Raw genomic sequence first — 22,884 nt, forward strand, 5'->3', positions numbered from 1 at the left:
GCTTCATTGTGCAAAATGCAATATGTCGACTGTGCCAAAAACATACAATAGGCTAAAACAAAAACAGTTGACTCATTCACTTTACACAAGTATTTCAGATTACGGTCTCACTTGTCATTACTGGTGAAACAGCTTCTTTATCAAGCATGAACAATTATACAATCACAAAGAATACAATCAGAAACTTGTCCTTTGCCTCAATTAGTTTGTATAGCTGTACCATTGCTGCCATCTAGTGGCTTTTTGAATATCCTTCACCTCCGCACATTTGCAAATTGTTCTCCAATTTCAAATTCCTTAGCACCAAATCAATGGTGTACATGCTAGAGCTTCAGAGTTTTTCAATACATTATGGATATAGCCTGTCTGTCTCAGTCTGAGCAAAGCTTGAACTGTTATAATCATGAACTTTCATCGTTTACCTAAAACAACATTTGGTCTGCAAATAAATGTTTCCTTATCTTCTCATTAACGCTTCCTTTTCCACTCCTTATTTATTTCAGGTAACAGAGCCAGTGAATATGCAGTACTGCCTATAGCCCTCCCCAGCTGCACAGGTGTTGGGTCCAGGAGGGACATGGATGCATCCTTGGAATCATTGGGACAATGCTCCACCTTTTGGTGGTGGTGTTTGTGTATGTTTACACTCCAGTGCACCAAGCATCATGGCAGAAAGAACTGCTGCCCTTAATTGATTACTTATCCACACGCAAAGTACACGCACAGGTAGAGGATAGCTCGCTTCAATAGCTTATCACCGACACATATCAACCTACATATTATGCAGGGGTTAAGCAATATAATATTTGTGAACAATGCAAGGCATGATAGTCTGTCTACATGATGCAAATCATGAAGGTCCACTGAGAAAGAAAACATATGATGGGGTGGCAGGTAGCATAGTGGTTAAGAGCATTGGACCAGAAACCAAAAGGTTGCAGGTTTGAATCCCTGACCTGACTAGGTGAAAGATCTGTTGATGTGCCCTTGAGCAAAGCACTTAATGAACATACCGTTTTACATGTATATACTGTATTCTAGTCAAGGCTCATCCTATGTATGCCTAACTACTGATGTACACACAGTTTCTATTCATATAATGTCTATACACACTATCATATACATATTTATTTATATTCCGGACTCTGACATTGCTTGTCCTGATATTTTTTAATTCCTTTCTTTTTTTGGGGGATTAGTGTGTATTGTTTTGTATTGTTAGTTATTACTGCACTTTTGGAGGTAGAAACACGAGCATTTCGCTGCACCTACGATAACATCCGCAAAATATGTGTATGTGACCAATAACATTTTATTTTATTTAATAGTAAATTCTCCTGTAAATCGCTCTGGATACGAGAGTCTGCTAAATGACAAAAATGAATAAATCAATTGCTTATTGAATCTTATTGTAATTATTTGAGTGTGCTGTTGCAAATTGCATTATTGTCAAACGTCCTGCCTCGAGGATGCTGGTAGCCTAGATACAGGCAGACTCTTCTGTAGGCTGTAGTGGTCACCCCTCTATTTCCGTTTCTATGCACGGGTCCTACACATATCTGATTGGCTGTGCTGTTCTTATCGTTTAGAACTCCTATCCAATTGGCTTGAAGTTTTTAAATCGAACTTTAAACCAGTTTATTTTCTATTTGAAAAGGAGATCATCTAGCCTATTAATTGCATTTGCAAAAACATGCAAAACTAAGACATATGTGCTCTAATTTTATATGATTTTGTTTTGGCTCAATTATTGCATAAAATGTGTTATATTTTTTAGTATCAACATTTTATTTTTGTTTTAAACATTTCCTGGCAATTCCGTTACTCTTGGATTATTTATAGGGTCGATGTGTAACGCAGAAGAGACCTCTAAAGATGTCAAGCAGGAGATGTGCTCACTTATTCCTTCTTGGGGTGGCATTAATTTTATTTCTTACATTTTCGAAATCATCTGGGACACTAGTGAGGAATTCAGCCCATAAAGGAGTACACGAGACGCAGCGGAGAATTGCGGGCGGGTACCACCATACGACCGTTAATTATCAGGTTTATCACACTCAGTGGAGGATGCCAACGACTTCAAAACCCACATTAAAACAGAAACAGTTCCATTTTAATGGAAAGAAACACTGGAAATACGCAACTAATGTGACACTACAGTTAAACGGGTGAGTAGCCTAGTGATAAATGTGCGATTTAAAAATGGTACTACAGCCTACAACTCCGGACCCGACAGTCAAAAAACAGGTGTTTTACAATAGCTACATAACGTAGCCTATAGTATACATAATCAGTCCATGTTTCAGTGTCCTTTGTCATTTGACTGCTTCATGAACATTTTGATTAAGACAGTAAATATTTGGGAGTTTATTATTTTGTCTAATATCTTGTCAATTATTTCCCTATGGAAAATCATACTACAGAACAGAATGCTTTGAAGTAAAAAATTTTCCTGATGAGTACCCTACTTAAAGCTATCTGTTTAAATTATCCATCAAAGTGGTAGACCACAATCCAATGTCAATGTTTTTACATCCCAAAAATGTACACAGGTATGTATGCTTGCACTAGTCCCTCATGGAATGTGTGAAATTCTTCTATTTGACATAAGAGTTATCAATGTATACGGTGACTTAACTGCACCTTTGTATCAAGTGCATGACAACAAGTGATAAATGGACACAAAGTCAAATCACACCCGACTGGGAAATGGCACTTCATGCACAACAAACAGTTAATGGAGTTTGCCACTTTCTGAATTTTGGCCAGGTTAGAGACTCAACACATTTATCATCCGGTGAAGTATTCCCCTGACCTGCAGAGGAAATGTTGATCATTAAAGCTAGGGGAGGAATTTTGATTATCCCATTGCATTGGCACATTACAGTACTTCTGGTCATGTGCATAGAACCGTGTACAAGCTCTCTAAGCAATGAATAGGATGAATCATTACTTCCCTTTTTCCAGACCGCCTAATTTGGATTATTTGAATGCCTCAACTCATGTTTTCATTCAGTGAAAAAACATTTCACTAATTGAGGTAAATTAGTTGTGTGTACTAGTATCACCAACAGGCCATTTCTCTTTGTGGGCCACGACAGTCCCACTCTGCTCTATTTAGCCCCAATGCACAGAAGGAGCCTGAATGAATGCCCAAAATAAACACTGTCGTCGTTCCGCTCAGGGGGCTCTGGGGTGAGGGTGCAGGCTGGGCCCGAGGGGGTAAATGGGAGAACTTTCACAGTCACTGGAGGGTGGACGAGGGGAGTTTGCGTTCAGGTTAGTCACGCTAGACGGCCACAGAGTGGCGGTTCAGCAGTTCAACCCAGGCTTAGGGGATTGAACGGAGCGACAGACCTTCCCCAGAAACTGGCATCGCTTCAAAGCCTCTTTGATGAGGATCTTTAGCAGCCCACGTCATTTAAAAGAGGGTCAAATATATTATTGATCTGCTCTAAGGGGGTGAAGTGGAGGGAAGTGGGAAGAAATTCCTGAACTCTGCTAGAACAAGAGCATGAATTGACTTGGCGGAGCTGCAGCGAGCCCATAGTGTGTGACTGTAACTAAGGCTCTCTTTGTGTGAGCCTTTTTTATTCACAGCCACAGAGCTCCTCTGAAACATCGCAGTATTACGAGGTGCTAGTACGGTACGGCAGGCTATAGTCACTAACACAGCACATGCCGCAATACAGAGGCTTCGACTCTCTCGTGTTCCAGAACATTAGTCCCGCTCCAGAGCAGAGAGACCCTAGAACTAAGGAGTCAGCATTCAGTCTGAGCCTTTTAGAATAACTCCTCGAAGATGAGAGGATAGAAAGCCCAAGTCTAAGAGTCAGGCACCTCAGAATCGGTGCTTAGTCACCGGACGAAAACGGTCAAGATAGAAAGATGGATGGCCTGTGGCAGTGGACGGGAGCAGTGTGAGTATGCAGGCTCTTAATGGGGGGTGGCTCCTCCACCCAGACGACAGGTCCCACTTAGTTCTGTAAGCACAGGGCCTGGGGATTCTTCTACTGTGTTAGAGCAGTGTCAGCACCGTGTTAAGAGCCGACTAGAGACAAAACAGGCAGTCGTTTTCCGTAATCACCACTGCTGACAACTCCCTATTTGTCTCAGTGGTTTCTGTATTCAGCTTGTCAGGACGAGGCACAGACCACACTGAATGAACGACCCTCACCCCATCGCCAGCTGACCCCTTCGTCATGTGACCCACGCCCTATCTGTTGAATGAGGCCATGTGCAAAAGTTGACACATCCACTAGCTGGTATCTACATTTTTAGTCATTTAGCAGACACTCTTATCCAGAGCGACTTACCGTAATGAGTGCACACATTTACATACTGGTCCCCCGTGGGAATCGAACCCACAACCCTGGCATTGCAAGCGAACTGTCAGTCAGAGATGCTATGCCTATCACAGTCCTGTTTAGGTGTTTGGGTTTGGTTAGGAAGTTGGCACATATTTTGTTGAGATCGGATGTTGCTGGTCAATTTAAAAAAATCCTTCATGATGGTGTCCAAACTGAAAGAGCAGCAATTTAGTGGTGATGTTGGAGTAATTCCGGTGCAACAACGGTCTGGTAAAGTCTGTTTTGGCAGTGAAATCTGCTGAATTAGCCTCCAACTTGGCCTGGGGTTAAATGTTATTCCCAGTCTCCCAGACAGGCTCACCTTCCTTTGGGTCAGTTCACTGCTGGGTTTGAATAGGGGCCCTACCTCTGCTCCTTTGCAGACCCCCACTCAGTCCCTGTTGGAAGAGGCTCCTGGCCCACTATATGCAAACACACAATAAAGCCAGGAAACTGTAACTAATTAGCAAATCCCACAAAAGCGGTTTAAGGGGAGCTCGGTGGCGCGGGTCACGCTGAGCTGTCACTTTGAAGTGGGAGTCGTCACCCTTGCTTGTGTTGGTGTGCTAATTGCCTCTTCTCCCAGAAGCCCCCTGGATAAACAGGCGGGTGCCCCAGAAACGAGATGCTGCGGAGGACCCTTAATCCAGTGTTTGTTTACCCAATCTGTGAAGGAGAGTTGCCAAGCGGCTGGCCCAGAGACAGACATATGGCCAGACCAGTGTGGGAACACAATATCTGTCATCCATTGTGCACGGGATGGACAGAGGCCCTTCTCACCCAGGGCAACCACACCATGGCCCCTCATTCATATTCATAGCTCCTGTTTTAAACACCCTGAATCTGTTACGTCCAAAGGCAAGTGTAAAGACAAGGAGGTATTCATTGTTTCACACTGAAGCAACAGTACATTTCTGGAGGCCCAAGTAGTTTTTTATGAATATACAGGGAGTTGTGAAAATAGGGCTGTGTTTAGATCCTTTTGTGATCAAATGAAGTGATTTATTTTGTATTCATGACCTTGAACTGTTATAAAGCAGTAGTGTCTGTGATTTGAGTGTGTGGGGTTCCTGTCTTTAAGCATAATCTTAATTTATGACAGCGTAACCTATGTACTGTGATAACTGCTGCCAAGGGCAGACTTGCCATTGGCATTTCGGCAAATGCCAGATGGGCTGATCCATTTTTAGCCGAGTAGGCCTGTCTAACTTGGATTTCTCGTGCAAAGTTATCGTTATCTGGCTAATAATGGTGGCTCCAAGGAACAACATGGGCTATTGTGGTGCCCTTGAGGGGAAAAAAGGGCCCGTGTGGGGGCCTTAAGGGAAAAATTGTCCAGTGTTAGAAATGCCAGGGGCAATTTTTGGTCCCAGTCCACCCCTGACTGCTGCAGGGATCTCATCCTGCTCAGATTCCTGTAGACTCAGCTATCTTTAACATGCTGTATGTCTGTCTCCCATGCTCTCTGCAGGCCTAATGTATGTGGAAACAGGTGCTGCCACGGATGGACCCTTTCACCCAAGACTCAGAAATGCACCAAACGTAAGTTTTTCATCTTTACTGACCTTTCTCCAAGCATAGCAGGACTGTCAGCCCTTCCATTATGTGTAATGTTGTCCCACATTGTTGTGGAAATATGATATAAAGATCTTGTCATACCGTATCACCGTATTCATGATATTCCATTTTATTTAGAATTTTTTACTTAGTTTATTTAGTAAATATTTTCTTAACTCTATTTCTTAAACTGCATTGTTGGTCAAAGGCTTCTAAGTAAGCATTTCACGGTATATTCAGCGCATGTGACAAATAAAATTTTATGCATGAATCAGTTCTTTTCTTGCAAGAATCCGCCTTATACAGTAGAGATGGCTGTCCTTATACCACCATGACAGCCAGTGGTGTCATGCCCATAGGGGGCACAGGGGCACGTGCCCCTGCAGATTTTTCCTGTTAAAAATAATATAGAAAAACTCTGTAATATTACTAGCCACCTAGCAATTTTATGAAGCTGGCTTTAGCAAGCCAAGATTGGAATCCTATCTCCCAACCTCACAACTAGCTACCAAGAAGCCATTTCAGGCTGTCAATCAAGTTAGAGTAGCTAGCTTGTCTATCACCATCTTAGCTTGCATGCCTGCTGGCAAGGTTGGTAGACATTAGAAAAGCAAGCAATAACTAAATATACTGACTACCATTCATTATTTTACCCAGATTTTATCAGAGAAGAAGAGAAGCACATTTTTTGTTTCTTAACAAAAGAGAAAAAAAGAAGAAAAAAAAGACATATTTCAGGCCTAGCCCCCCTCCGAACCACCCCCCAGCCATCCTCATGTACTTTGTGCCCCCTTAGATTTTTGGCCTTTATGACAGTCCCGATCATGGTACTTGTGAATGGTCTATTCCCAGTACTGTATATAAACGGCAAGCTGTTAATAGTTGGTTTAATAAGGAGCGAGAGAGCATCAATCATGCTCTATAGGACAATGGAATGTTCTCTCCACCCAGCTGGAAGTTGTAAGCACATCCATCCAACATCAGCAGAACCCAGTCCAACCTGTGTTTTCTCCCATTTCACTCAGTCAGACATCTGGAGCATGAATGATTTCATTGTATCATCATTTTCTGATTATGGTGGGGGTGTGGATGGCAAATATGAATTCCGGTCAAGACCTACACAGTTTACAGATATATCTTAATTTGACTGTTTTAAACCTCAAATACACTACAATTTTCATTTCCCACTGGAAAATTATCTGCAACAACAGATAGATCAAATTAAAATAGGACACCTGTAGGCTTGCAGGGTGTAGCAAAAAGTGTCCGGTTATCGATGTGTTTCAATAGGTTATAAAAGTGAATATGTCATGTGTTGATAGTGTTGAGCACCTCTGGTCTTAGAGAGCCTGTCTTATGCTGCATCAACACAGGCAGCCCAATTCTGATATTTGACCAATCAGATCAGCTCTGAAAAAGATCTGATGTGATTGGTCAAAAGACCAATTAGTGGGGAAAAAAATAACAGAATTGGGCTGCCTGTGTAAACACAGCCATAGTGGTCTGTGATGGTGGCCAAACCTGGATTTGACCCTGGACCAGCAAGCCTTTAGCTAAACCCCTGACAGGCCTGGGCCCATATTCTTCAAGTGTCTCAGAGTAGGAGTGCTGATCTAGGATGTAGATACCCCCTTGTCCATATAATCATATTAATTATGATCTAAAAGCCAGAACTGATTCTAGATCAGCAATGTAACTGAGACGCTTTATGAATACAGGCCCTGCTTTGTCTACACACCATGCTGTACACGGAGAAGAGGTCAGGACCTTTGAAGAAAGGAAGAGCTCCTATTCATGTCCGTCTCCAACACATCTCTGTGGTGTTATCATTATAATTCACACCTCCATAAGCCTTGTTTATATGGATTTGAACATCTTTACTTGATCCAACCACTTGACCCAGAGGATTTAAAGGGCCAGTGTCATGTCAAAACAACCTGGCTCAGCATTTCTGCATAGCACAGCTCTGCACTCTGTCAGGAAGCCCAAACTCACTTTGAATCTCACACATTCATTCATGCACGCACACACACAGGCGCAAGCACACACACAAATATACACCCATACTTCCTTTCCCCCTCTAAGGTTTAGTACAAGATAATAGCCACACTGAGAAGAAAACTCTGAATCTAGGCCTAAATCTGCTTCCACTTCAATCAGATCAAGCGTTAACCGGTGATAGCCGACACCCACATAGCTGATGTTTTGGCATTGTCGGAGGTGGAACTGCATTGGAGCTGTCAAATCAGTGAGCAGCTGCTCTTGTGATCATTGTCATGAAACAACACCTGTCTCACTCGCGTTAGAAGTTCAGGACGAGAAAATGTAGGCCTAGGCTATATAGAAATATTACTCTCGAATTGAAAATCATGAAACTAAATAATGAGGGTTTCTATCATCCTAATGGAGGTGTAGATACACCTCACATTCCAGTGTTCCATCTTTTAAACAAGACTGCATGGGATTTCTCTTAATGCGACTCAGTGCAGCCAATAGCAATGTCCACATTAGGTATAATGCCAGGAGCCGCTTGTGCGTTTGACAGCCCTTGCGCAGTTCCACCTCCGGCACCGCCAAAACAACCGCTATGCGGATGTCGGCTAAAGCCGGTCTGATTGAATAGAGCCCTTAGTTAAATTCAGTCCACTGTGCACTTTGAGTCTCACTTCTGTTTGAGCACATTGTGCCAGCCTTCATGCGAAAAAAATCCATGGAGAAAAAGTGTTTCCGTGCACAACTCCTGAAACAATGTCAGTAAGCGGTGCCCATCGCTGTTGATATTCATAGAGGCAGCCAGGAGATTTGTGGTAAGCTGCTGGGTTTGGGATACGCTGTTGTTGTCTGTGGCCAATGGGCCATTACTGGAGCACTCCAGGGGGTTCGGCCCGGGCACAATGACGCCCAGCCAGGGATGATGGGAGAAATCAAGAGCTAGGGGCCAGGGGTGGGGGCCTGGAGGAGCACGGAGCCCATAAACTTTGCATTGTGTATGCATGAATGCCCCCTCCCTGTATCCAGGACCATGGCTCTCTCCCTCCTCTCCCCTTTTCATTCCTTACTTTATTTCAGGGGAGTGAATTCTTGACAGTTTCACCATTGGCTGTTTTCCTTGTTAAGTTACAATGCACATTAAGCTGTTTGTCCTACTGAGTTTTTATTGAGATTGTGCTGGTCAAACCAGTTATCCTCTTACGCTTGAGTTTCTGCTCAGGTCTCTTAGCCCTCTCAAGCACAGTCCACTGTTCTTGTTTAATTAACATTCTCCTCCTCTCTCTCCCCTCACTTGAAGCAAGGTGCCTTCCACGCTGCCACAACGGAGCCGTGTGCAGGCAGCTCAACACATGTGAATGCAGAACGGGCTTCTACGGGGCCCGCTGTGAGTTTGCAAGCGTGACCTACGGCCTCGTAGGCCTTCCCTGGGCCTTACTGCGCCCCACCAGCCCCATGGTCAGCACCACCACCACCACCTCAGCACCAACCATCACCCTCCCACCATCCACCGTCATCCCCACCACCACCACCCCAGTGCCTGCTGAGACCACAGCTGCATGGAGGACAGAGGGGACACCAGCCAGCACCACCAACCCAGAGACCAAGAAATATTACACTGTGCGCTGGCAACCTCTTACGTGAGTTTCTGACTTCTCTTTACTGTGCACTGCCTTGATTTACCGCATCACCAGCTTATGCCATTTAGTCCCTTCTCAACTCCTTCATTTCCTCCTCCTCTCAGTTTGCTGGCTTTGAAGTGCCAGTCTCCAGTCAGAGGCCTGGGTTAGCCCAGCATGTGGGCCACAGGTGCAGAGTGTCTGTGGCGCTTAGTTTGGTCCACCTGATGCAGTGCAGGTGTTAGAATCAGGGCACCTTTCCAAATGGCACCTTTCCAAATGATTGAGAGGGTTGGCTCAGTGCCAGCCCAGGGGTTTATATAGAGTACAGTTAAGCAATAAGGCACGAGGGGGTGTGGTATATGGCCAATATACCACGGATAAGGGCTGTTCTTATGCACGACACATCGGAGTGCCTGGATACAGCATTAGCCGTCGTATATTGGCCATATACCACAAACAACCCTGAGGTGCCTTATTGCTATTATAAACTGGTTACTAAAGTAATTAGAGCAGTAAAAATACATGTTTTGTCATAGCCATGGTATACGGTCTCATATACCACGGCTGTTAGCCAATCAGCATTCAGGGCTGGAACCACACAGTTTATAATATGAAAAAGAAGTTGACAAAAATATGAAGACTTATCATTTTGTGCTGTAGACCAGATCGTATTTTATTCATCATCAATATTTAATTTGGCAGCTAATTGAACCTTTAGTAAACAAATAAAAAGCCCACACTTAATCCAGTGGTGACAATATTTTGTAGCCTCAACTGATAGAGGCAACCCTTAAGTTTGCAGAAGGTGAAAGCAGCCTTCTATTACAATTAACAGGTGGAGTTACCCATGATAGTCAGCAGGTGGAACTGTTATCCAAATAAAATCTACTGTTAATCATAGTGGAACTAATACTGTACTGCAAATGGAGCGAGCAGCTGTGTGTGTGTGTGTGTGTGTGTGTGTGTGTGTGTGTGTGTGTGTGTGTGTGTGTGTGTGTGTGTGTGGTAAAGAGATGTGGTTTCTACAAGTGGTCCTAGTATTTCATTTTCAAAATCGTTAATTATGCAGACAAAGGTCAAAATGATTAATGGAAAGAGACCAAACAGCCCTTGAAGGCATGCAGGAGGATTGCCTGTGAAAGAAATACATCTTTATGCTCTGAAATGAAAAATAAAGCTTTTAGTCTCCATAAGTCTTTTGCCAAAATTAGAAAGTCATTGGTGGATGACTGCTGTTGGAAACTTTAATGTTCATCATTCATATAATAGTTCAGGGGTTCTTCAACTTTTTCAGCCTAGGACCCAAATGAAAAAAATCTGTTTTCCTGGAACCCATGCTCGTGAAAACATGCCACCTTTTTTTGTGGCCCCCCTCTCGCCAGCATTTTGCAATGGGACATAGAGACAATATTGCAGTTTTAAAGCAAGTTCCGTGAAATACTACAGATTTTTCCATGGGGCAGAAAGAAATCTTTGCAGATTTAAAGCTAATTTCCTGCAATTCAAATTGTACATGTTAATATGATGAGTGAAAGTGACTAACAAAATCTATGGCTAGACTAACTTAACATTCTAAACATTGTTAGCTGACAGTGGTAATTGGAGTGACTGTCAGTGACTGACACAACCAAATGTCTGAAATTACACCTTGTATATTCTACTATTCTAACTCTCAAAAGTAATTTACTCTGACATGTCGCGACCCACTTTGGGTTTATGTGCCTCGTCAGAGTCGTCTTGTAGCATTGTTGAAGTTGGTTAAAAAGACATCAATTTCCATGTTATTTCATGTATACAATACTGCAATTTTAGTTATTTCATGTGTACAACATATTGCCTTGTGTAGTGATTCAATTACTGCACTGAGACCAGTCACTTAAAAAGTCAGGTTTTTATATATTTGAGGAGCATTGTCTAGCTGTGTACAGGCTACAGTACCAGTCAAAAGTTGACACACCTACTCATTCCAGGGTTTCTCTTAATTTTTACTATTTTCTACATTGTAGAATAATAGTGAAGACATCAAAACTATGAAATAACACATATGGAATCATGTAGTGTTTAACAAATCAAAATATATGTTATATTTGAGATTCTTCAAAAGGAGCCACCCTTTGCCTTGATGACAGCTTTGCACACTCTTGGCATTCTCTCAACCAGCTGTTTTCCAACAGTCTTGAAGGAGTTCCCATGAATGCAGAGCATTTGTTGCCTGCTTTTCCTTCACTCTGTGGTCCAATTCATCCCAAACCAATCTCAATTTGGTTGAGGTCAGGGGATTGTGGAGGCCAGGTCACCTGATGCAGCACTCCATCACTCTCCTTCTTGGTCAAATAGCCCTTACACAACCTGGAGGTGTGTTTTGGGTCATTGTCCTGTTGAAAATAAATGATTGTCCCACTAAGCGCAAACCAGATCGCTTCCGTCTGTGTGGCGAATCGCTGCAGAATTCTGTGGTAGCAATGCTGGTTTAGTGTGCCTTGAATTATAAATAAATCACTGACAGTGTCACCAGAAAAGCACCATCACACCACCTCCTCCATGCTTCACAGTGGGAACCACACATGCGGAGATCATCCGTTCACCTAATCTGCATCTTTCAAAGACACAGCGATTGTAACCAAAAATCTCAAATTTGGACTCAGACTAAGGACAGATTTCCACCAGTCTAATGTCCATTGATCGTGTTTCTTGGCCCAAGCAAGTCTCTTCTTATTATTGGTGTCCTTTAGTAGTGGTTTCTTTGCAGAAATTCAACCATGAAGGCCTGATTCACGCAGTCTCCTCTGAACAGTTGATGTTGAGATGTGTCTGTTACTTGAACTCTGTGAAGCATTTATTTGGGCTGCAATCTGAGGTGCAGTTAACTCTAATGAACGTATCTTCTGCAGCAGAGGTAACTCTGGGTCTTCCTTTCCTGTGGTGGTCCTCATGAGAGCCAGTTTCATCATAGCGCTTGATGGTTTTTGCGACTGCACTTGAAGAAACTTTCAAAGTTCTTGAAATGTTCCCGCATTGACTGACCTTCATGTCCTAAAGCAATGATGGACTGTCGTTTCTCTTTGCTTATTTGAGCTGTTCTTGCCATAATATGGACTTGGTCTTTTACCACCCCTACCTTATCACAACACAACTGATTGCCTCAAATGCATTAAGAAGGAAAGAAATTCCACAAATTAACTTTTAACAAGGCACACTTGTTAATTGAAATGCATTCCAGGTGACTACCTCATGAAGCTGGTTGAGAGAATGCCAAGAGCGTGCAAAGTTGGCATCAAGTCAAAGGGTGGCTACTTTGAAGAATCTCAAATATAAAAAACATTTTGATTTGTTTCCAACTTTTTTGCTTACTACATGATTCCATATGTTATTTCATAGTTTTAATGTATTCACTATCATTATACAAAGTAGAAAATAGTAAAAAATAAACTAAAATCACTTGAATAAGTAGGTGTGTCCAAACTTTTGACTGGTACGGTATGTCTCCAATTTGGACTAATGAGGAAAACAGAGTTTCCCTTTACAACCCCCAGCATCCACTGCTACTCATTCACAAAAGCAGCAAAAACACTGTCTGCAAAATAGATATCCACTGGAGGCCTGAGGCCTCCAGCTCTGTGGGAATGTGGACCGAATCACCATAATCGTTTCTGATGATGTGTATAGTGAAATTGTATTGTTTCAGTGGCGACCTCGACATAGTTTTTTTTTATACCAAGGCTGTTGACATTTACAACATAACAAATGTCTTCTTGACTACTACTTGATTTCGTGTCTTGTATTGTCGTGGCAAACCAACTTGCTGTTCCAGCCAAAGGTAGAGCATCACCACCCTATGTCACATGCATCACTACAAACAAAGCAATCTTTCAAAAGATCTAAGGGAGCTTTGTTTGATTTGAGCCTTGTGTTTGTGTCTGTGTACAATGAAATCATGTCTTCTTCAGATTAAAAAACACACAGTGGAGAAGTTAAACCCAGGAGTGATTTAATGCATCTTCTTGGAAAGGACGGAGCGTCTTCTCTCGTCTTTGGCTCTGCTTCTCGTCTCATTCCTGAGTTCACATTTCACTGACCCAGCTTCCTCATCCATGTAAACAGATTGATCTCTGCAGGCCTCAACACCTGCAGTATGTTGGATTTAAACTAATCACACCTCTAGGGGTGTGTCCCAAATGGCACCCTATTCCACATGTAGTGCACTACTTTTGACGGCCCCTGGTAAAAACAGCAGTACACTACATAGGAAATAGGGTGACATTAGGGACACAACCCACGTGGGGCGTTAGTCCACTGCTTTGACTCAAACCATGGAATGGGAGCATGTTTGTGTTTACTGTGAACCAAAGCCAAAGCTGTCTGATGTACAGTATGTATGCATTAATATGGCCATTCTAAAGGATGACATGCAATCTGCTAGACTATGCTGCTGTAGGTCAGATTGATGGAATAGGTACAACCACTGACCATCCATCTCTGCTCTGTTCTCTGTCCAGTCTAAGTCAAGTTAAATGCCTCAGACCACCAGGCCCGCTCCCTGCTCCCTGTCATCACACACACGTCTAGGTTTAGTCTGGTTCCGAGACAGTTAGACATACGCTCTATTTGTTCTTAGTGTATGACCCCAGTGCCTCTTCATAGTTTGATTTCTCCTTATCTCTATTCTCTTGGCTTTTAATCATTCTGCCCAGCAACAACACCCAGGGATCAGGATATTAGATAGAATTTTAGCGACGTGTCCAAATAGTTTCATCATGTTTTTAGGTAAAACTAATTCCCTGTCCAAAGCTTTTAAACCTCTTACGGTGGCGCGTTGCTCCAACTTGGTTTCAAGTTACTCTGAGTTGATTTAGGCAACGTTTTTGTAACACGCTTAAAGGGGTCCTACTCCAACTATTCTCATTGTTTTGTGTTCAACGATGCTAATGCTAAACTGTAACTAAGTATATATCTTGGGCCACTGATTCACTAGATCCATGGTACTCAACAGGTATCCATAAGAAGGTAAATGCAGTATGTAATGTCGGTAAATACTCATAACATGCCCATGCAGTTCTGTACTAGTGTCTCAGCCACAGGTAGACTCTGTAAGATCACTCTATCTGCAGGCACAGTGCACTCAGAATTCCACAGAATGACATAGGCATCTGAAACGAGGCAGAACCGCTGTCTGTCTGAAAAAACAGTGCTGTAATCTGGGAACGGCATCGCGCGGACTGAAGTCTGCCCACACAGAGTGGGCCCTGACACCACGGAGCGTTTTCAACTAGGCAGAACGGAGCTGTGTGTGTGAAAGCAGTGCGGTAATCTAGGAGTGCCATCTCGCAGTGTTGACCTGGTTGCAGTGCACTGACTTCAGCCGGAGAAGGAAGAGGGTCGATCCTAGATAAACAGCATACACACAATAGACTATTGAAATGCCAGCACATTGCAGCAGGCACAGTAGGCTGACGTCCACCTCATGGACTAGTGACACACTAAACGTCAACATGCTTTTCACCCCGTTGTTGATCTATGTGTTGAGAGATTATACTTTTTAGTTTTTTTATCTTTCAACATAATTGAACCACATCCTGTCTAGATGTAAAGCTCATTCCTAGAGGTTTTCCACAGTGGTGTGTTGCTAAGTAAACAGTGATCGCATTCAAACATAGCGATTTTGGCAGATGTCCTTATTAAGGACTATGGGAGTATCATATACAGTACTATATTGGTATGGTGGAGCCTGTAACAGACAGAGAGGTCTGTCACCCCAATGCTGATTTCTCAAGCTTGAATGAACTGGCCTCCCATTTGTTTGATTTTGCAGTCACCACACTCCTCACTGTAATGAAGAACACTGGCTTTATCCCTACTCCCACTATGCACCTCCACTGAATCTGTTTGATGTTGGATGTTTGTTTCAAGTTCTGTTTCCCCCCCACACAAGTTATTGTCAGTCAAGTGCAGGTCAGGACTACATGTTCAGCTGGGGAATATCAAAATGATGCTATCACCAAAACATATCCAACTTCAAGGTTCAAGTGTCTCTAAACTACTGAGAGATTCATACATGGCTAACCAAACCAGCTCCGTGCTTGCGCCATCGTGCGCATGTTGATTTTGTTTATCTCTACCAGATGCATTCATGACACGCAGTTTTAAATACCAAAACCAACTCTCAACCAACTATATTCATTTGAGCACAGGTCAAAAAACACATGAAACATTCATGGACATTTAGCTAGCTTGCTGTTGCTAGCTAATTTGTCTTGGGAGATAAACATTGGGTTGTTATTTTACCTGAAATGCATATGGTCCTTTGTAGAATTCGAACCCATTTTTAGTCACACAAAATCATGTGTTCTCAACTCCGACAATTCATCTACAGATAAAAGGGGAAACATAGTTAGTTTTCAGGTAGTTTTCTTTGATTCATCTTTCCTCATTTATTCTTCTTGTGTGAATTTGATATGGTTTTTGGTAACCAACTTTAAGGTGCATTACCGCCACCCACTGGACTGGAGTGTGGACCTGGTTCATCTCACAATCACCCACGTGCAGTTTGGATGAAATGGTTGAATAACATGTATGTGTAAACTATTTCTTAGATGTTTTTCAATACATTTTAATATTTGTAGCTACTTTTTAAGTAAATACCTGCAGTCAACTTGTGCAATATGTTAGGAGATGAAGCAGATCGCATTCTTCATTTCACCTGTCACATTATTGAGGCTTACTGTAGTTCCCCAGATCAGTTGAGATAGCTGTGTATTTGGTTTAACTGGCTAGTTAGCTAAGTAAGTTGCTAAATTAGTAAGGAGACAGGGGATGATATAGTGTTAGCTTTCTGCCGTGTTTGAGAAGTCAAAGCTCTTTGTAGGAGTTATCTGTACAGCTGCCACTGCTATATTGATTTCCTTTAGTTTTTTTTCTCTCCTTCTTGGCCCCTCAGTCTGCTCCTCCCCCCATTCTCTGAGCAGAGCAGGCCGGTAGACCATTGTCCTAGTGACTCCAGACTCCACACAGACACAGCTTGTACACATGCTGCTCCAGAGCCAGTGTTGTTCCTTCAAACAAGCATGCGTCAAAACTTTGTTCATTTGCACAATGTCTCTCTTTCATATTTATAAATGTCCAAATTTAACAAAAAAAGATTTGGTAGCTACTACCCATATATGTATAACTTTATGAGCTGGATTTCCTGTCTTTGCAATTCGTTTATTTTCGTTTGCACTCGTAAGCATATGTAGCTAGCAGCCTCTATGGAAATTCGCTATTACTTGTGCTAATTTTGTTAGCATTCTGGCAACAGACACATTTTGTGCTTTTAGTGCCCCCTTGTGTACTAAACCGCAAATACCGTAAATCCCGGGATGTGAGAAGGACGGTATGACGATATAAAAATCTAGATACAGCCCAACACTAGTAGAGAGTGAGCCAAATATATCATTTTTTGTAATGACTAATTTGATAAAGTGCCTCTCTCAAATAACAACCGCCCACGATTGCCCTACTTTTACACAGGCTTTCCATTACCTAAAACTATCTTTCAAACATCCATCTCCTGCTTTTGTGCAGTAAAACACTATTTAAGGTGAATGTTTAAGGTGAATGTTTTTAGGTTTTTGTTATAGTCTACAGTACGTCAGACACATTGCTCTCCTGGCTCACTTGAGACTCACTCATCCAGTGTGAAAAATATGAAGTCTGAGCAGACTTTTGGGGTGTGTTAGAAAAACAACTGCAGAGAAATACAAATATAAACATCTAGGTTGCTGGCTTACAAGGCATACTAAAATGGTATTACTGTATGATTGAGTAGAAATAAGGTGGGTGAGGTTGTGTGTGTGTGTGTACTCTATTGAGAGTGCCACAGGTACACTCAAATGCACTGTAAATACATGCTAGAAGGTTTACTTGGGCAATATCACAAAAGTCCTCCAGACCCTGCTAACAAAATTGGCTAAGTTCCTGCCCCTTTTTTTCCCATGTTTTATCCATTTGCCATGGAAACCGTGAATTGCAAAACAACCCTGGGCCATGAAGACCTTAGGGCTTGAGAAAGACATGGAGTCTGGCTGATAAGTCCCCGGCCTAGTCAGTGTGTCTGCCCCAACAAGCTGATAAACTGATAACTGTGTATAAAAAAAAATGGATGAACATGTCATGGGGTTTCTTTCATTTCTTGGCAGATGCTTTAAGAGAGTTGATGCTGATCAAATAAGTCTCTAATTGAATTAACTAGCTATAGTTGCTTGCATAATACACTACAATAGTGTATCTGATGTACCCCCATGTAAACAATACAGTGAGTAAATCTTTAGGCCAGGGAGTTTATCTAGCTGCCAATCTTGTGTTCTAAATTGCTGTCAGTAGTAACAGACGCACGGCAATTAGTTATACTATAGACACTCTTAGTTACCGTACTTGTTGACATTCTGTCTGTTGTCTCTCCTGCCCAGTCTGAAGGAGGCCCAGTCTGTTGACTGTCTGTAGTTGCCTCTGTCCAAACTGAAGGAGGCGCAGTCTGTTGACTGTGTGTTGTGTCTCCTGTTCAGTCTGCAGGAGGCCCAGTTACTGCTACTAAAGAAGGCATTGGCCCGTGGGGGCCGAGGCGACAAGATGACCACCATCCTGATGAAACACATCGAGACAGAGCGCAAGAAGCTCCAATCAGCCTCACCGTCAGACCTACAGGACACCCGGACCACCAGTGTCAAGAGCTTCCACACCCAGAAGGGCCAGTACACTGTCCATGTGAGCCCATCTGCGGGTGAGTACAGGCAGGCTTTTCACTTAGACACCCAGCCTCTCTTACTTTGACCACACTATGTGCTGAAAACGTAGGTTGTGTTAGGTTCCTGCTTGTTGTGATTAACATGGTGTTGATATTGAATGCTTTGCTCCCAATGGACTGGTGGTGACAAAGTAATGCGTTTAGAATGGATATCGTGTGGGTACATCCATGAACATTGCATGGAATTTGCCACAAAAACTTTCCACATCAAAAATAAAACACCCTGACTTTATTTGAATGATTTAGCCCATGTGCTAGTTGTTTACACTTTAGGAATAAGATAAGGTTATCGGTCAGACCGGTACGTACCCTCAAAACCCATTGTGACCAATTCCTGACATTGTTTTTCTTGGCCAACTGGCATAGGTACAGTAATGGCCCAGATGATGGACAATATTTAACTAATGGGAACCCCCAAATCTCCTGCCAATATGACCTCATGGCATGTGGGAACCAATCCAATCGAAAGGGTTAAACTGGTATATTTTTTATGAGGGTGGACATAATCTCCCACAATGAGATTCCAGTCCCTTTAGCTCAGATTTGAACTCCCTAGTAGTGGAATCTAATAGGAGAAAATGACCTGTTTGCAACTGGCATTAGTTGGCCTGCCATAATATGAAGAACCATGTTTTAGTTTATATACTGCATGTTCTCTGGTGTGGTATTCATTTTTAGCTGCGACACATAGCTCTAACAACTTTACACTACTGATTTGTAGGGTAGTGTAATGGTTAGGCCTATCACTCAGCACTATTGAAGACATGATCTCATAGCAAAATAGCACATTAGTTGCACTTACCCAACACCACAAGCAAGAGCACTATATTTCTCTCAGCAACCTGGTTTGCCTAACAGTGTAAGGCCCATTCTAAGTATTGTACAGCTGTATCTACATACCACTGCTGTGCCCCTCTCTTTTAATATCCAAATGGTGAAAGTCACTCGAACAGAGCATGTTATCTCGCATGGAAAGAGAGAGTATGACTCTATAATGCTTGATTTTCCCCTCAAAACCCAATTTAAATATCTGCTATAAAGCTTTAATCCAAGTTTCCAAATCAGAGGAGTAAGGGTCAGGTTATTTATTTTTTCAGATTTCTTTCCCAGAAGTGAGAAAGTGCTCAACATTTTCAAGGCAACCTGTCAACATTCCACAAGGGTTGAGGGTCCTAGTTTTTTGTGTCCCCTGACCTCTTTAAGTACGCAAGCACTTGGATGTTTTTTTTTTCCTGCAAATGTTTGTGTAAGAGGTCCTTCTCTAAATTCCTCCATCAGTTGAATCATCCAGAGAGGGCTCAGAGAGGGCTTCTCCTCTTTTGAGTGGCAAGCAGGATCATTGTAGATGAACAGTTGATGTGTATGAATAAAGTCTTTGTTAACACAAGATAAATACTTAATTCCCCCTCCCTTTGCAATCCCCTATGGGCTAAGATTTGACAAGGCCATTGACCACTGAAGTGATCATTATACTGTCATTTACATTTTCGCACCTGTCAATCACACTTGGTAATCTCACTAGAGAAATGTTATTTTAAAACCAACAACCGTTGGCACACGCCGTTTAAGGGTCATTAACCAAAGTCTGCTATGTAATGTGGGGAGTTATTTCCAATCGTTCAATCTCTTCATAATGTTGATCTGCTGATTCGACTTGAACAAGGCTGGAGAAAAATCCTGCAAACATAAAGGCCATCATGCAGACCTATACACACTCAACCTCCATGAAGATAAACAACACACACACACACACACACACACACACACACACACACACACACACACACACACACACACACACACACACACACACACACACACACACACACACACACACACACACACTCACTCGGTCCTTTACAGAGCCACTAGACTGATTGATAGTATTTTGGTAGCTGTTGCTTCCATGTGTGGAGGGGCAATCTGTTGTACATGGAGCAGAGCTTCCTGTTTGTAATTGGAATAATACTCCTATCTGGGGAACATGTGGTTGGGTGTGTGTGAGGAGGACTGGTCTGGACAACTGGCAGAGGGATTGAGTGCACTGAGACAGAGACCCAGGCTGCACTAAATGTCCTGCACCTGCAGGACCTAAACATAAAGGACTTGCTTCCTCCAAGGTGAAACTTCACGTTCGGATTCATATGATTTACTGGCCAACTAACAGCAATTTACTATAGCTAATAATCCCCAACCTTGGAGCATTTTTATGGCACTATTTGAAAGGTTATAAGTGAATGTGAATTGGACTACAGTTTTTATATTGACTAATATCCATAATAAAGCACTTAAAAAGGAGGCAAAACAACCTGAACTGTGACCTCATTGACCCATACAAGAAAACATTGTGAACAACACCTGTCCTGGGCAGACACCAATACCTCATCCTCCCCCAGCAAGACAGGAACCCACAGTCCAGACCCAGACGGCTCGTCCCAGCGGTACCATGGTCATTTACTGTGTGTCCTAGCCTACGCCAAGGCCCTCCCCCCTCTCTCTCTTTCTGGCAGTGTATCCCAACTCCCAGCCTCCCAGTCCTGGCCCATAATGACTCACTTCTCTGGGCCGGGCCAGGTTGAGCTACAGGTGCGGGTCAGACCAGCGGTGCAGTGCCAAAGGGCTGTTACACAAACAGAGGGGGCAGGGAGACTGCCTCCTCAGGGGGTTCAGACACTCCATATAAGGGATGACCACTGAGCAAAGTACCAGTGTACCTGTAGTTCCTTTCAAAACCCAGGAGGAGCTGTTACAGAACACAGTTCTCTCTAAGTTCTAGCTTGGTCCATTCCCATGACCTATATTAGGTCATTCTCCCTAATTTGTTGATGACCCATAAGCTTCAAGTGTGGTCTGGGGCCTTGATGAAGTTGGCTAGCGTGTGCCTCGCTCGCTGTCCTCCCATTCCTGTCTTCAAGGTTTTATACCGGTGAAACTGGAGATATTGCTGTAATGGGGCACCTGTGTTTGAGCCCAGTCCAACGCAGCTGTTTGTCTTCCAAACTGGACAAGGCATTTCTGCTCAGCTTTGCTTAGGGATTCATTATTAGTGAATATAAAGAACAAGTCATGTTTGTAAATCTAACGACCATACAGTTTTAGCTCATAACTTTACCATTACAATGAATCTCTTTGTAAATTGGTTTCTATATTTTCCATTCTTTACCATTCCTTTCCTAGCAAAATATTTGAGGTGTTTCCATCAACCTCCTTTTTCGAATCGGGTTGGGATGTTTCTGGGTTTTTTTAATCCATGAATGACCATAAAAGGATTATTTAACACTTGTCTCCTATAGTTTTCTCATGTGTTGTCTTAGTTTAGTGAAAGTGATGGAATTTCACCCTAGTGGGCCTACAGGTCCATGTGCTTACAGCGGTAAGACTGATGTGAGCCAGTGCAACGTGGATGCAGCCTGTTTCTTTCCCCTGTTGCTCAGGAATGAGCTGGCTCGGTAAGGCAACAGGTTTATTGCACATTGTGTATGTCACGGAAGAGCCTGTGGGGCTTGTGAAATGACATCTCTAAGAATGCGTAGTGAAAGGAAAATAACTCCCCCCCCCTTCCCCACTCCCTTATGAGCAGAACGAGAGAGAGAACGATGACTTCACCACCACAGTTTACAACACCAGCGAGGACCTGAAACTCAAACCTTGCATCACCCACCCAACTCCCTCCTTGTGGTCTCTTCCTCAGATGACAGAACGGTCCATGTTATGAAACTGGAAGGGGGAGTGGGGAGTACAAGGAAAAGGGGGGGAAACAAAACAGATTACGGTTACAGCATAACGGCAGGGTACAGCGAGAGGGTCAGGGGCCGCAGTGAAGAGTTCCCAGTACATGGGGATGGATTGGATCCCTTATAAACATTGTGTTTGGAGGCTCGCCCAGAGCATTCTCGCTATACTGCTTCCAATTAAGTGGACAGGCACTCTCTCTTAAGAAAGCTTTTTTTAAAATAGCACTCACACACACGGGTACTTCCCTCCTCAAAGTTCATAATTTCTTTGGTTGGTGTGTTTAGGGAAAAAAGAAGGGAAGCGTTGGGTCTGTTTTTCTTTTTTTTTTCCTCTCTTCCTTCCCCTCCTCGTCCTGCGCCAGTTGCGAGAGTGAGAGAGAGAGAGAGATTGTGATTGAAAGAAGCGTAAGAGTAAGCGTGGAATTCCCTGGTCTTCCCCTCACATCTCTTCCTGCCGTGCGCGGCAACTCTTCTCGTGGATCTCTGTGGTGTCTCTTCTCCGTGGGATGCATCGTCAGTAAACGGACGGCACCATGCTCCAGCTCAGACCCAGACTCAGGCTCCTACCGCTGCTCTACCTCTGCTTCGTCTTCTTCCCCCTTCCAGCCAGCAACCAGACCGCCGGCCACCGAGGAGGAACGGCAGCAGGGGCAGGAAGGAGAGGAGCTGAGCGCATCAAGGTGCTCTTCACCCCGACCATCTGCAAGGTGCGCTGCACCCAGGGACGCTGCACCAACTTCTGCGAGCAGGGCAATGTGACCACCCTCTACAACAGTGAACAGGGGGGCCGGGCTGCGCTGGGACCGGGCTTCAGAGTCTGTAAGTTATCTCACTTCTTATCTCTGTTTACCATC

General features: G+C 43.2%; 1 protein-coding gene across 3 annotated transcripts in view; it reads left to right on the forward strand.

The window, feature by feature from the left end:
- The first annotated feature begins 1,645 nt into the window (after positions 1-1,645).
- The window catches only part of LOC106612711 (latent-transforming growth factor beta-binding protein 4), a 79,100-nt gene continuing 57,861 nt past the window's right edge, over positions 1,646-22,884 (forward strand). For 2 of the 3 annotated variants that reach the window (XM_014214144.2, XM_014214145.2), the window contains exons 1-5: positions 1,647-2,168; positions 5,821-5,891; positions 9,196-9,535; positions 18,058-18,272; positions 22,637-22,849. In XM_014214144.2, coding sequence (XP_014069619.2) covers positions 1,876-2,168; positions 5,821-5,891; positions 9,196-9,535; positions 18,058-18,272; positions 22,637-22,849 — 1,132 coding nt within the window. In that variant the 5' untranslated portion in view covers positions 1,647-1,875. Of the gene's footprint in view, positions 2,169-5,820; positions 5,892-9,195; positions 9,536-18,057; positions 18,273-22,636; positions 22,850-22,884 lie in introns of all 3 variants that reach the window. The other variant, XM_014214146.2, reaches the window with a different exon arrangement.

Source organism: Salmo salar, chromosome ssa09 (assembly GCF_905237065.1).
Source record: "Salmo salar chromosome ssa09, Ssal_v3.1, whole genome shotgun sequence".
Taxonomy (NCBI): Eukaryota; Metazoa; Chordata; class Actinopteri; order Salmoniformes; family Salmonidae; genus Salmo; species Salmo salar.